This window comes from Brassica rapa, chromosome A04, assembly GCF_000309985.2.
Source record: "Brassica rapa cultivar Chiifu-401-42 chromosome A04, CAAS_Brap_v3.01, whole genome shotgun sequence".
In the NCBI taxonomy this organism is placed as follows: Eukaryota; Viridiplantae; Streptophyta; class Magnoliopsida; order Brassicales; family Brassicaceae; genus Brassica; species Brassica rapa.
The window spans coordinates 5,497,990-5,513,129 of record NC_024798.2 but is presented as its reverse complement, the minus strand read 5'-3'; the positions used below and the strand labels follow the sequence as shown (position 1 = coordinate 5,513,129).

General features: G+C 38.1%; 3 protein-coding genes across 4 annotated transcripts; 1 reads left to right on the top strand and 2 right to left on the bottom strand.

Moving 5' to 3' along the window:
- Positions 1–4,418: 4,418 nt before the first annotated feature.
- LOC103863673 (agamous-like MADS-box protein AGL97) lies at positions 4,419–9,461 on the top strand. 2 transcript variants are annotated; one of them, XM_018658135.2, is made up of 2 exons: positions 4,419–7,277; positions 8,349–9,461. In XM_018658135.2, the coding sequence occupies exon 2, from the start codon at positions 8,356–8,358 to the stop codon at positions 9,253–9,255; it is 900 nt and encodes a 299-aa protein (XP_018513651.2). In that variant the 5' UTR covers positions 4,419–7,277; positions 8,349–8,355; the 3' UTR covers positions 9,256–9,461. The 2 variants fall into 2 exon arrangements, with proteins under 2 accessions (XP_018513651.2, XP_009139672.2); XM_009141424.3 differs by having other exon boundaries at positions 4,419–7,282; positions 8,354–9,461.
- Positions 7,297–8,202, bottom strand: LOC108871619 (uncharacterized mitochondrial protein AtMg00810-like). The gene has a single exon (XM_018658311.1). It carries the CDS (start codon positions 8,200–8,202, stop codon positions 7,297–7,299), a length of 906 nt encoding a protein of 301 aa, XP_018513827.1.
- Positions 9,462–9,528: 67 nt separating the features above from the next.
- LOC103863557 lies at positions 9,529–14,177 on the bottom strand. Its single transcript, XM_009141295.3, has 5 exons — positions 13,032–14,177; positions 12,407–12,598; positions 12,174–12,311; positions 10,140–11,570; positions 9,529–10,052 (listed from the first exon to the last, which is right to left on the bottom strand). The coding sequence occupies exons 1-5, from the start codon at positions 13,069–13,071 to the stop codon at positions 9,691–9,693; spliced, it is 2,163 nt and encodes a 720-aa protein (XP_009139543.2). The 5' UTR covers positions 13,072–14,177; the 3' UTR covers positions 9,529–9,690.
- Positions 14,178–15,140: the final 963 nt, after the last annotated feature.

Here is a 15,140-nt window from a genome sequence, read left to right as displayed (position 1 = left end):
TTACAAGCTCTCAACTCACACCCGATCCCAAATACACTCAAGAAATTACTCGTAATTTCTTAAAGAAGAATTTTTTGTGAGAAAAAAAAAAAAAAAAATTTTCTTGCACTCTCTCTTCTTCTTCGATCTCTTGTTCTCTCTCACTTTGTTTTCTTGTTTTGGGATGCTTCTTCTCTTCTACTTACGTTGAGTATTTGTAGGAGAAACTTGGATATGTGAAAGCCACAAAGTCACAATTATTGACAAAATGAAGTTCCTCTTTTGTTGACTTCTTTGCCATCCCTCACCGTCATTGTCGTCATCACCGGCCGTGTTCTTTGACTTACAATCTCCCACTTGAAGACTGATTTCAATCTGTCTTCACATCTTGATCAATGTAGCAGGTCTCCCCAGCTTGTTACTCCAACAAGCCAACTGAGGTTGCACACAACCTCAGCTTATCATACGGCACGACCTTCGTCAACATGTCTGCCGGATTCTTGCTTCCTGGGATCTTCTCAAGCACCAACATTTCATCTTCGAACGCTGATCTGATGAAATGATACCGGCGATGTATGTGCTTCGTCCGAGCATGGTAACCCGGATTCTTTGCCAAATCGATGGCAATTTTACTATCACAATACAACACACTTTTCCCTTGGTCATGGCCTAGCTCTTCTAGAAAAGACTGTAGCCACATCATCTCTTTTGTTGCCTCCGTTACCGCAACATACTCAGCTTCACAGCTTGATAGAGATACAATTTTCTGCAACTTTGAAACCCAACAAATTGCAGTACCACCAAAAGTGTAGACATACCCGGTTGTGCTCTTCGTGCTGTCACCGTCACCTCCATTGTCAGCATCAGCATATCCCTGCAATCCCGTCTTAGACTTTGTGAAACATAGCGATAAACTTGGATTTCCTTTTAGATATCTGCAAATCCACTTAACGGCTTCCCAATGTTCCTTTCCTGGATTGCTCATAAATCTGCTGACGACTCCCACTGCATGTGCAATGTCTAGCCTTGTACATATCATCGCGTACATTAGGCTACCTATAGTAGAAGCATATGGAACTTTATCCATATATCCCATCTCTTCTTCCGTCTTTGGAGACTGTTCTCTGGATAACCGAAAGTGACTTGCCAGCGGAGTAGTAACTTGCTTCGCGTCATCCATGTTAAACCTCTTAAGGACTTTCTTCACATACTCCTCTTGTGATAGCTTAAGACCTTCTTTGCTTCTACTGATTCTCATCCCTAGAATCTGTCTTGCTTCTCCAAGGTCTTTCATCGCAAACTCTTCTGAGAGTTTCGTCTTCAAGCTATTGATCTCGTGCAAGTCTGCTCCTACTATCAGCATGTCATCGATATATAGAAGCAATATCAAGTAGGACTCTTCAAGTGTCTTGAAGTAACAACAGTGATCAGCTTCACACCTCAAGAAACCAACGCCTTTAAAAAAGCTGTCGAACCGTTTATACCACTGTCTTGGAGCTTGTTTTAAGCCGTACAAACTCTTTTTCAGTTTGCAAACAAGGCTTTCCTTCCCTTTGATCTCAAAGCCTTCGGGTTGCTTCATATAAATTTCTTCATCCAAATCACCGTGAAGAAATGCCGTCTTCACATCCATTTGTTGAAGATGCAGATCTTCTTGTGCTACCAGCCCAAGAACCGTTCTGATGGTCACCATCTTGACTACATGAGAGAAGATTTCAGTGTAGTTAACGCCTTCTTTTTGTTGGAATCCCTTCACAACAAGCCTCGTTTTATAGCGCTTACTCCCATCAGGTTCTTCTTTTATTCGGTAGACCCACTTGTTATGCAATGCCTTTTTCTCCTTAGGCAAATCTGATAACTCCAACGTGTGATTGGATAACAACGAGTCCATCTCGTCGTTCATTGCAAGCTCCCACTTGATCGACTCATCAACTTGCATAGCTTCCTCATAACATTCAGGCTCGCCTCTGTGTGTGAGCAGAATGTAGTTGAGCGATGGAGAAAATCTTACAGGCTTTCTGATGATTCTGCTTGACCGTCGTAACTCCGTCACTGGTATATGTGGGACCACTTCAGAATCATCACTTTCTTCAGCCTCACCACTCTCGTCTTGAGAAATTTCTTCTTCTGCTGTTGTGGTATCCTGTGGCAAACTCCGGTGTCAGGATATCTTCTAAGTCAACAGCTCCAAGCTTTTTTCTCTCCGAGCCTTCTCTTAGCTTATCCTTGTACAACGCTTCTTCGTTGAACACAACATTCTTGCTGCGGATGATCTTCCGATTTTCATCATCCCAAAACCGGTAACCAAACTCCACGTTACCATAGCCGATGAAGTAACACTTCTTAGACTTCGAGTCAAGTTTACTTCTTGCAGCATCATCAATATGAACATAAGCTAAGCATCCGAACACCTTTAGATAAGAAAGATTTACTTTCTTTCCGCTCCAAACTTCTTCAGGGATTTTAAATCCCAACGGTACAGACGGTCCTCTGTTTATTAAAAAGACTGCGGTATTGATTGCATCTGCCCAAAACGTCTTTGGCAATCCACAGTGCAATATCATGCTCCTTGCACACTCATTCAAGGTTCGGTTCAGCCTTTCCGCTATTCCATTATGTTGAGGCGTTCCAGGAATAGTCTTCTCCATCTTGATCCCATTATCAGCACAATATCTCTTGAACTCGTCGCTGATGTACTCTTCACCATTATCAGACCTTAAACACTTCAACTTGAGATTCGTCTCAGTCTCAACCATGGCTTTCCATCTTTTGAAAACCGAAAATACTTCATGCTCGTTCTTCATGAAGTAAACCCACACCTTTCTTGTGAAGTCATCAATAATGGTCACATAGTAGTATGAACCTCCCAGAGATGCAACAGAGCGGGTCCCCACACGTTAATGTGCATCAGCTTTAACTTCTCAGATTTTGGCTCTCTTCCTCCTTTAGAGAAACTAACCCGTTTCTGTTTTCCAAGGATGCAACTTTCACACATCTGATGATCCACCGTCTTCAGATCCGGAATAGCGCCATTTTCCACCATGAGTTTCATCCCTTTCTCACTCATGTGCCCCAACCTACAATGCCACAACTTGGTATGTTTGGCATTCTCGACAACAACAACAATGTTTTGATAACTCGTCGTCATATAAAGAGTGCCTCTTTTATGACCTCTAGCCACCACCATGGAACCTTTCTTGACTCTCCAGGCTCCACCACCAAAATTAACATCGTGCCCCGTATCATCAAGTTGACCTACAAAGATCAGATTTCACATCAACTTTGGCACATGTCTGACCTTCGTATTCTTCCACACACGTCCGTCTGACATCTTCAAGTTGATATCTCCAATACCAACTATGTCCAAAGGTAATCCATCAGCAAGATATACCTTTCCGTAATTTCCCGCAACTTAATTTTCCATGATGTTATGGTGCGGTGTGGTGTGGAACGACGCTCCTGAGTCAAGCACCCATGAATCGACTGGGCTATCGACATAGGAGATTGATGCTTTGGTGGTATTTGCAGTTCCATCATGAGCTTCAATTTTTCTCGGAGAATCAACAGACACTACCAATGCATCAGCGATTTCACGTGTCACTGCATTGGCTTCGGCTCTCTTGTTGTCTTCCTTCTTCGGTGGTGCTCGGTAATTCTTCTTAATGTGACCTGTCTTTCCACAATTCCAGCACTCTGCAGGCTGTCTGAATTTGGACTGACCCCGTCTATTCCTTGACTTCGATCTGCCATTACTCCGGTTATTTCCATCTGGGTTTCTCCCTCTGTTTTCCACGTTGAAAGCATAACTCGTTGATGCCTCCCCAGAGTCTATCCTTCGAACTTCCTCAGCAAGGATATGATCTCTAACATCATTAAATTTAAGTTTCTGAGTACCCACAGAATTACTAACTGCTGCCCTCATTGGCTCCCAACTATTTGGCAGAGATGCCAACAAAATCAGTGCTCGTACTTCATCATCAAACTCGATTTCAACCGATGATAGTTGGTTGACAATTGTGTTGAACTCGTTCACATGTGCGGTGACCAGGCCACCTTCTTCCATCTTTAAATGAAAGAGTTTCTTCATGAGAAACACCTTATTGTTTGTCGAAGGTTTCTCATACATATCTGAGAGAACTTTCATGAGTCCTTCTGTGGTCTTCTCCTTCGCAACGTTGTGAGCAACGTTTTTCGACAATGTTAACCTTATAACACCCAGAACTTGTCTGTCAAGCAGCTCCCACTCATCCTGATCCATCTTCTCAGGCTTCTTGTTCAGCGGTTGATGAAGCTTCTTTCCGTACAGATAATCTTCAATTTGCATTCTCCAAAATGCATAATTGGTACCGTAAAATTTTCCGATACTGTACGCTGAACCGTCTTCTACTCCCATCGTTTTTGGAACCACCGTGTATTAGAACACCTTTGTCGACAAACCAATGTTACCGACAAAATTCACTATTCACGAATTACTGTTCACGTGATAGTAACTCCGCAAAAAATTTGACCGATCACCGTAACTCAAGCTCTGATACCAGTTGTTAGGAAATGCGCGGTCAAATTTTGCGGAAACCCGAATTTATGGGAGCGGGAAAACACACAATATTGTTAACGGAGTTCGGCCAATGTTGCCTACGTCTCCGGACCTGCTACAGATCTTTTATTATCAACCCGGAAAATTTTTACAAGCTCTCAACTCACACCCGATCCCAATACACTCAAGAAATTACTCGTAATTTCTTAAAGAAGTATTTTTGTGAGAAAAAAATATTATTATTTTTTGTTTCTTGCACTCTCTCTTCTTCTTCGATCTCTTGTTCTCTCTCACTTTGTTTTCTTGTTTTGGGATGCTTCTTCTCTTCTACTTACGCTGAGTATTTATTGGGATATGTGAAAGCCACAAAGTCACAATTATTGACAAAATGAAGTTCCTCTTTTGTTGACTTCTTTGCCATCCCTCACTGTCATTGCCGTCATCACCGGCCGTGTTCTTTGACTTACAGTGATGGTTATGGATACAGAGGCGGAGACGGTGGATACGAAGATGGTAGATACAAAAGTGGATACAATGATGGTGGAAGTGGTTACTCGAGAGGAAAAAACGGTGGTGGATACAGTGAAGGTGAAAAATGTGAGGGTTGGTTATATATGGATATATAAAAGATGAATACGGAGGTGGTTACTCAAAAGGAAGAGGTGGTGGTGGATACAGTGGAGGTCGAAGATGTGAAGATGAAGAATATTGAGATGGTGGCTGTGGTGGAAAAGGAACAGAGAAACAAACCCAAAAAAACTATAAAAGTACAATTAAATTTAGAAAAAAAATAATGAGCAACGCAATTGGACATATTCATGTGTGGTTCACAATGAATCTGGATATCCTATGAAAACAACTCTTATTAATTGCCTAACTATCTACTACTTCCTCTGTTCCTAAATATAAGATTTTTAGATAGAAACACATATATTAAGAAAACTACTTTTTGTCTAGAAAGTATCATTAAAACTATAAATTAATGGTATTCAACCAATTACAAAATAAAATATTAAAATATTATTGGGTACACAGTTTTTAATAAAGCAAAAATTACCTAGAAAAATGAAAACATCTTATATATTAGAACATCAAAATTCTGCAAAACATCCTACTTTTAGGAACAGAGGAAGTATAATAAAATAATCATTAAAAACCAACTTAATGCCTTCCTTTCCAACTAGCTTTCTTCTCATTGAATTCCGTAAAAGACATATTGGTACAAAACACACTTTCGTTTCATGAATTGTGTCCACCAAGTAGAAAGTGTCTATTTGTAAAGCAAAAGTAACAAAAGTGTCTCTTATGGTAACTCACTCATTATTTTACTCCGACTTGTAAGAAACATATTCATCAATCCATGATCATGGTGAAGTCTGCAACTATAATGTTTATTTGGTCGTATCTAATTCATTTGGACTCCCAAGTGGAAACAACATACACCGAGAAAATGAAATAGATCATTGATGAAACGGAACAACTCTCCAAACTTTTATCAACAAGAGGAATGGTGTTACTGATACAAAATTGTGTAATAAGACAGAAAAGGAAGACAAAGCACCTTAGGCTAGACAACAGTCGCGGTGAAGAAGCGACATCAAATTGAATATGCTTTGAGCACGAGCTCAATCGCGTTGAAACGAATCGAATTGCTCTCGTCCTATTTATTGTTGTCCAAAAAAGAAAAGAAAAGAAAAGACTTATAAACAAAAAAAGCCACTTAAATAACCGGAATAGATTAGTTCAAGTTACTAACCGGTTTTATAAACCGTTATTATGAATAACGCGGAAAAAAAGAAAACTAAAAGCTATAATTGATTTAACTAAACCGGTTTGACTAAAATAACTAAACCGGAATTAGTAAATGATGTTGGGTTACATACATCGCCGACATTTAGTAAGATTTTTCTTCTTTTTTTTTTGAACAGAATCGAAATAAGATTTTGAAGAACATAAGCGCTGTTCTGTTCGTTTTATCAACGCGGCGGCATGCGACTGCGGCTCTAAATTATCGGTACAGTTAGGGCACACACAACAAAACAGATTTGTTATTCTGACGCGGCGGCAAATAAAGTTCGGTAAAGAGAACACTGATAATATCAGCGACAGCGGCAACACCGGTTTCTTGCCTCCCGATTATTAGCTTGCGGCTGACTGCGTCTTTAAAGCTCCGGATTTTTTTCTTTGATAGGGTAATTGTTGGCCGCTGACGCCACTAGCGGCGTCTGTAAAACGAACAGGGGTATAATCGATATTTGAGTTCAGGTGGTGTTGTATTCTATGTGACGTAAGAATATCAACAAACTAGTGTGTGTGTGAGTAGACAAATTGCTCCGTTCTGTTAATTGAAAAACGGCACCACTTTGACCTACATTGTTTACGTTGAGTTCGATTTTAAGGTATTACAAAATCGGTTAAGAGGTTTTCTTCTTGATTAGGTTTGGAATTGGATCACCAGTAAACCGGCATCGGCTTGGACTCTAGTAATAACGCGGGAAAATGAAAAGAAAACAAAAGGCTATAATTGGTTGAACTAAACCGGATCGCCGACATTTAGTAAGATTTTCCTTTTTTTTTTTTGGAACAACAGAATCGAAATAAGATTTTCCGTATTTTATTACCGTTTACGTAGAATCCAATCCATCACTAATTTGTTGACTTATATATATACCGAGAGAGAGAGAGAGATCAGAGTCCATCGATCACTTTGCTTTGTCCACACGCTAAACAAAACAAAAAAATCACTCTCGCAAAGATCTCTCTCGAGAATATTCTTGGTTTCACTAACACCCCCCCGCAGTCGCAGGGTCGATTGTATTGACACCAAGACTGGAGCGGAAGCTGTTGAACAAGGAGGTGGGTAGTCCTTTGGTGAAAATATCCGCATATTGTGAAGCCGCCGGTATGTGATGGACTCTGACTTCGCCCATTTGTACTTTTTCTCTAACAAAGTGTATGTCTATTTCTATGTGCTTAGTACGTTGATGTTGCACTGGATTTGACGAGAGATAGACAGCACTTATGTTGTCGCAGTACACAATAGTGGCGTGTCGGAGAGGGCAATGCAGTTCCAGGAGTAGGTTGCGAAGCCAGGACGCTTCAGCTACTGCATTTGCGACCCCTTTATATTCGGCTTCGGCACTCGAACGAGACACTGTGGGCTGTCGCTTTGCTGACCAGGATAGAAGGTTGTCGCCTAAGAACACACAAAACCCCGACGTTGAGCGCCTAGTAGAAGGGCATCCGGCCCAATCGGCGTCTGAATAAGCTGTCAACGAAAGTTTCTGATGTTTTAGTAGTTGTAACCCTCTGTCTTTTGTTCCTTGTAAGTAGCGTAGAATGCGACGTAGAGCTTGCATGTGTATGTCTCGCGGATCGTGCATGAATAGACAAATTTGTTGAACTGAATATGCAATATCTGGTCTCGTAAATGTTAGATATTGTAAAGCCCCTGCGAGACTTCGATATTCAGTTGGGTTGGCAAGCGGTTTGCCTACGTCCTCTGCGAGTTTGGACTTTAAGTCCACTGGAGTAGCAACCGGTTTGCAATCTTGCATTCCAGCCCGGAGCAAGATCTCCTCCGCATAGCGGCTTTGATGCAAGAACAAGCCTCTGTCGTTGTGTACAGCAGCAATGCCCAAGAATGAATTGATGAGACCACCATCAGTCATAGGAAATTCCTTCTTCATTGCTGTGATGACTTTTGAAGTGAGGAGGGAGGACGATGAAGTGACTATAATGTCGTCTACATATAGGAGTAAGTAACTGATGTCGTTCCCTCTCTTGTAAACGAACAGACTCGCATCAGAATAGAATATTCTTGGTTTCACTAACAGAGAAGAATGGTGAAAGGTGGTACAAAGAGGAAGGCAACGATGGAGAGGATCACGAAACGCGAATCTGCGGCAACGACTTTCACGAAACGAAGCTACGGTCTCCACAGCAAAGTCTCACAGCTCTGTCTTCTCACCGACGCACAGATCGCCGTGTTGGCAACACCTCCTTCTTCCAACTCCAACGTCAGCTTCTTCTCCTTCGGTCACTCTTCGGTTGACTCCATCGTTACCGCTTTTCTCACGGGAGAGAGACCTGCTGTCCGAGAAGAAATAGATGATCACGAGGACCTTGGGATTTGTCTCGCTAGAAAAGAGTTAGGGTTGCCTCAGTGGTGGGAGGACGATGCTCTTCTCAAATCTAAGAGCCCCCAAGAACTGTCCCTTGCCATCAACTCCATGTCTAGGTTGTTGTCAAAAATCAATGAGTTGCGTGCTCAAGACGCAGAGGCAGAGGCAGAGCCTCCTCTGAAGAAACAGAAGAAGAAAACAGAACCCACGGTGGAACAAACCCTAGTTCTCCGGTCCGGTTCCAGTGACAAAACCCTAGATTACAACAACAACAACAATGACTCGTTGGAGGAGATTGATTTTGATCAACTAATTGATCTGGATTTAGATTTAGATTTTGATTTCGAGTCTATGAATTCTTCTGACAACAACGACGAGACGATGAAGATGACAGAGCCCTTGGATCAACCGCTCCTTCTCCCATACGATATTTGTGCCAGTCCAGACAACAACAACACCTATTCAACTGGAGAGATGAGCTTAGATTACGGGATTGATAAGCAGCTTCAGGAGACTACTATTGCAATGAGCTCGGTGGCTTGTGATGATGGTGTCTCTGCTTTGAATGAAGATGACATCAACTTCTCTGATTTTCTCACTCAGTTTCTGCAGTCTTGAAGATAACAACAGACAGTATGGTTTATTAGTTAACTTCTTTGTAACTTGTTTGTCTTAGTTACTTTTTAATGTGTTCATACTCTTCTGATGTAACAAATGAAGGGTCTTGTTTGATCTCTCATCAATTTTCCATATTCGGTATGGAATTGATCAGACTCAAACAGCTCACCTTCAGTTTTTTGATTAATTGTAGACTTTGTGTTCTGTAATATACAGTGCATCCACAATTATTTTCTAACAGCTTAGTATCTTAAGATTCAAACTTGGAACATCTAATCAAACACACATTGTAAATCTATGCGCAACCAAAAGAAATAAAAACCAGTCATACAACTCATGAGTAATAAAAGCTCCTACAGTAACCAAACTTGTAGCCTTCTTTATAAAAGTCAAAGTCTTCTACTTAAAGAGTAACACAACATATAGAGCTTTCTACTACTTAACAGAGGAACAGCAAACAAATGGGACCCAAAAGGGTCTTCCTTTCACTTTCCTCTCCTCTCTCTTCAACTCCACTGGATACTTTGCTGGCGACTTCCACTCCTCCCTCACTTCTCTTCTCTCTGGCCAGCGGCCTCCCTCTTCAGGGGATGTCTCTTGGTCCAATAATATCGAACTCACTCTCGGTATGTTATCCTTTTTTGCCTCCGCTGCTGCTAGCCTTGGTGACCTTGCTTCACTCAGAAGGTTCTTCAGAGGGACGTGCTGCTCCTTTGCTCTCTTCTCCATAGTGATCTCTTGGTTTTCCGACAGAGCAACAGCAAGTGATGATGACTGTGATCCGTTTTCACTAAGTCCTGTTCCATCAAACATCGGCGTGGCTATCACAATTACACATAAGCAAATCCCTTTTGAGTTCAATAAAGGTGAAATAGCTGACATACCTGAAGTAGACGCAAACGCATTGGAAGTGTTATTGTTTCTAGTGACAAGCGGACTTGAAACCAGAGATCTAACGTGTGCTTCTGAAAGATTCTGCAGTCTCCCAAAATCTCGAAGGTCATTTGACTCAATAGTCACAGGGACCTCAGCATACAAGTTGTGCGCTTTAAGTACATCACTGTCAATCTCATTTGCTTGAATAACCCCCAACCCACCAACTACTCTATTGAACTCTGTCCTTCCGCTTTCCACTAACTTCTGATTATTAGCTGTTTGAGCAGATTCATCAGTTGCAAAATTGCTTATTGGATCTGCTACTTTTATGAAACTGCTTTCCTCCACTAACTCTTCTCTGCGAGCTTCATCATTACTTTCACAGGTTTCAGCACCAATTTCGGGAATGGAGTCTATACATGTTCCTGGTGAGCTGTTCTTCTGATCGTTTGCATCAGAAACATAATGTTGAACAGCACAAGCGGATACAGAGATCAGATTGCTGTTTGGGCTGTTCTCCTCAGCTACAACATTTGCTTGAATAAGTTCATTCTCATGTTCAGTGAGATATGAACGAATCAGATCAGCATTCGAGTCAGCAACTATAGGAACTACTTCAGGTAGAGAGGCTTCCAATATTTCTGATTCAACAGTGTCTTGGGAAACACCAAAAGATGATTCACCCTCTTCGGCTTTCATTTTGATATCTTCAGGGCTAACCTTAGATATTTCCACAGCTGTTTGGCCTTGAGGTTCAGCTTTGTGTTCCAATAGAAGCTTGTCTGATGAAGAAACTTCAGTGCCAATACTTATGCCTTCAGTTTGAATGCTTAAGTTCTCTGCCTTACTACGAGTACCGGTTTCACATTCTTCTCCCTTAGGTGTCTCAGGAAGATTCGATTCAACATCTTCATGTTTGGTTCCATCCAGAGAGACGGCAGCATTTTCTGTAAAAGTTATATCACCACAAGCAGATTGTTTGGTGCTGATAACTTGGTCTGTATTAACCGGAACATTATCATCACTAACTGTATACTCAGCTTCACCAGGATGCATCATACTAATTTCTTCAAAAGCAAATCCATGCGGACCCTCCACGTCCGAGTAAATCACTTCATCGTTCCATGATGAATCAAAAGTATCCTTTCTCTTTCCTAATGCAGATGCCAACTTAGATTCAGATTCATCAGGTAAATCTTCTTTGCAATCTGTCTCTAACCCAACATCTGATATGGTATCACCACCACCTTCAACGACCTGTGATGAATCATTCAGAGTTACAAATGCCAGGGAGTGTCCTTCAATAGAAGGTTCTCCACCTCGTTGATTCCCTGAAGCTGCTTCAACAGATTTTGGGAAGTTGTCAGGGATCTCCACAGGTGGAACTTCACAGCTCTCTTGAACCACTTCAGGGCTTTTGTTGCCCGGCTGAGTTTCACCTGAACATGAAAGCCCAAATGGGAATAAAACCAAGAAATGTGTTATAAACAGAAGACTCAGTGAACTGAATTGACCTGGATAATAAGATAAGGGCAACTCTCTCAAATAGACCATTTTAAGTTTTTGTTACAAAAATAGATCTCAAAAACTAAAATAACCAAAATAGTATTTTTTATTTTAAAAATTTTAATTTTTTAAAATTTGAAATCCTATCCCTAAAACCCCACTCCTCAACTCTAAACCCTAAACCCTAAACTCTAAATTCTAAACTCTAAACCCCATCCCTTAACTCTAAACCATAATGTCTAGATTAATTAACCCCTATTTTGATAAAACATTTAAGTCTATTTTAGTAATTTTTATTTTTAAGGTTTATATTTGTGACAACTTTTTTTTAAAGTCTATCCTAGAGAATTTCTCATAAGATAATCTTAGAGGTTTGGTAATTCATAAAATTATTAAATGTAACTTAACCAACGCTTTAAATCTTGATGAACAGAACCTACCTAACACATTAAAGCAGCATAGCATAGATACAACCAAGGATCAGAAAGTAACATCATCCCTGAATTGTTTTTCTTTATCAAAGAAAGTAAACTCACCAGGATTCTTAGCGATACAATTTGTTGCTGTCTCTTCCTTTTCCTTGAAAGAGTCAGATCTTGAAAATTCAGAAACAGCATCTGCAAAAACATCCTCTTCCCCAATCTTCTCATCAGCTTTCTCCGCAACCCTTGGACCTAAGCTCATTACACATACATACAACATTAGCATCAAGGAAGAAACATATGAAGTACTTTTTCTACATATTCATCCAAATCACAAATGTCCTTACTTGGGAGTTTTTGCTCATCATCCAAGCTAGGATCTTCCTGCAAATCAAGATTCTGGTTGGGCATTTCGGAATCAAGGATCTCAAATCCCTTGACGGTTCCACAAATTTTCTTGTGTGAACGCCGGTTTTTAGCACTAGGGTGTGGATTTGGATAACTCCAACCACATTTAGTGCAGACATGGCTCTTACCTCCTGCAACATTACAAAAAGATCTTCAGTGTCCATATAATTAAACTCTTAAAAGAATTTGATTAAATAACTTGAAAAAGAGAATCAGAAAGCCCATTAATCATATAGACATAAAAAGACAAAAAGAAGAAGCCATTATTGCAAAAACCAAAATTTACTTTTTTTTTTAAATTACAAAAAGAAAGCGAAAATCTATAGTTAAAAAGAATATTTTTCTATGCACATTGACTAAAGAAAACATGAACAGACTGAAATTAAGACACAATGAGAAATCAAATCTGACAAGGAGAAGTCACAAGAGACAACAAAGTAAGAGATGAACAAAAAAAAAATAAGAAGTGAGAAATCAACTTAAACACGAGAATGTTACGACATTGAAAGATCTAAAATTGGGAAGAGAACCCTAAAGAACATTGTTAAATGATTAAGAAGGAACCTGGAGAGTGTGGTGTGTTGATGTGGTCCTGAGAATCCATGATGTGCTGAAGCTTCTTCTTTCTTTTTTTTTGCTCTGGCCAAAGATAAAAGTTTTAGGTTTTAACAGAGGAGAAGTTACGAGTTTTGCTTTTCTTTCTTTTGTTGTTGTGAGTTAAAGTTTTGGAAAACGATGAAGCAAAGCAAAAGCCCACTCACGATAAATAACCAAACGCCTGATCGGTGAGTGGGCCCAATATTTATGGAGCTTTTTTAAAAATGTCAAGTATCATTGGCTCATTACTAATTCGCACAATCAACGATCCTTAATCATTATCAGTTTCGTGACATTTGTTAGTTACCAACTGATCGTTAGTATCTTCACTTTACAAAATCCAGAATTAAAATAAATTTTTAAAAATAAATAATTAAGGTTTTGTTAAGATCCAGAAACTGGATTCGATCGATCCGTCTCAATGTGTTCGGATATTGATGAGTCCCTTCTATGTGGGATATCGATGATCCACTCAATGATTCTTTTTTTTTGTAGATGCCAAGACGCCTTCCTGGTAAAAAAGTAAAAACAAATGCCAGAATTTTCACTATTTCTAAATATTTGATTTTGGAATAATCTTAATTTTTAGTTAATATTTTTCATGGGAAAATTCTTTTTCTAGAGCAAAAAAAATGATAACTATGTCATTTTAGACTAATATCTATTTTGTGTCAGTTTTGTCTATAATACCCTTTAATATTTTAGAAAATAAATTTAATAAATAGTTTTACAAACAATTTTTTTTTGGAAAATGGTAACTATTGATAAAATACCTATATGAACTTAGTGGTATTTTTTTCAGTTCTAAAAATGTTTAAATCATAAATTTCAGATTATGTTCTAAATAAAGTAGAAATGACATTCTACGAAGTAGAAAACGATATCCACTTTTTTCATTGAATCTACAATGTTTAGAATATGTGATCTACGTAAATAAGAGTATTCTAAAAATATTTAGAATATACATTCTGCGCTTAATCTACCGATCTAAAATCTTTAGAAATCAAAATCTACATATTTGTATAAATCTAAAACACGTAGAAACTGACTTCTACATATTTACTGTAAATCTAAAACATGTAGAAATCAAAATCTATATATTACTATAATTTTAAAAACCTGTAGAAACCGATTTCTACAGATTAGTTTTATTCTACGGATAAGAAATCAGTTCCTAAAAATATGGAACCAAAAATATTTGGGAATATTCACTTTCATATTTTTAAAAAAATCGATTTAAAAAAAAACAAAAAAAACGAATTCATTATTTATTATATTTAAAAATTACAATTTTAAGGACATTATTGCCATTTTGAAAATAATTAGCCTAATAGGACATAAAGTATATGAGATTAGTCTAAAGGTACATAATTATCATTTTTTGCTCTAAAAAAACAATTTTCCCATTTTTCATTCAGATGGTAATCATATATAATTAGAAAACCTTGGAAACTAATTGTTAAAAAAAATTCAACATGTACACATTTGTATATCTTATTATATAAAGCTTGGTTTTTCAAAGTTGCTAATTAACATGATCGTGATATGTGTCAATAATTTTTTTAAGATTGTGACATGTGTCAAAAATATGATATCTTTTTTTTAAGATTTAAAAATATTATATATTATTACAAAAATATCCTTTTTACAATTCTTTTTAAAATTTTGGAAAAGAACAATTACTATTACATAGTCTTTTACAATTATATATTGTTAAAATTATGGTATAGTAATTTTTATTTTTTTTAATCCTAAACAAGTAAATAATTATAAAATATTATTTGAAAGTAAATTTATTTTTTGTTTAAAAAAATATAATTTTTCGTTTTTAAAGATACTAAAGAAAGAAAATTGTGAAAGAAAAATATTAACTAAAAAAATTTAAAAAACGAATTATCAAAATCCTACAAGTACAAGAAATTATTTAATAAATATCATAAAGTAAAACTAACTATAAAATAAGTAATAATTATTTTTTAAAAGCCTAAACAAAAGAAAATTGTAAAACTATTACTATTATTTTACCATAAATAACAAACTTTCTTTTTTTATAGGTAATTGTATGTTAAAAAATTA

Bases quoted from the DNA above. Each gene is read 5' to 3' on its own strand.
- LOC108871619 (XM_018658311.1), bottom strand. From the start codon at position 8,202: ATGAAGAAGGAATTTCCTATGACTGATGGTGGTCTCATCAATTCATTC.
- LOC103863673 (XM_018658135.2), top strand. From the start codon at position 8,356: ATGGTGAAAGGTGGTACAAAGAGGAAGGCAACGATGGAGAGGATCACG.
- LOC103863557 (XM_009141295.3), bottom strand. From the start codon at position 13,071: ATGGATTCTCAGGACCACATCAACACACCACACTCTCCAG. The intron at 12,599-13,031 runs GTTCCTTCTTAA...GTAATGTTGCAG, and splicing joins CAACACACCACACTCTCCAG to GAGGTAAGAGCCATGTCTGC. The intron at 11,571-12,173 runs GTGAGTTTACTT...TTTCATGTTCAG, and splicing joins TTGTATCGCTAAGAATCCTG to GTGAAACTCAGCCGGGCAAC.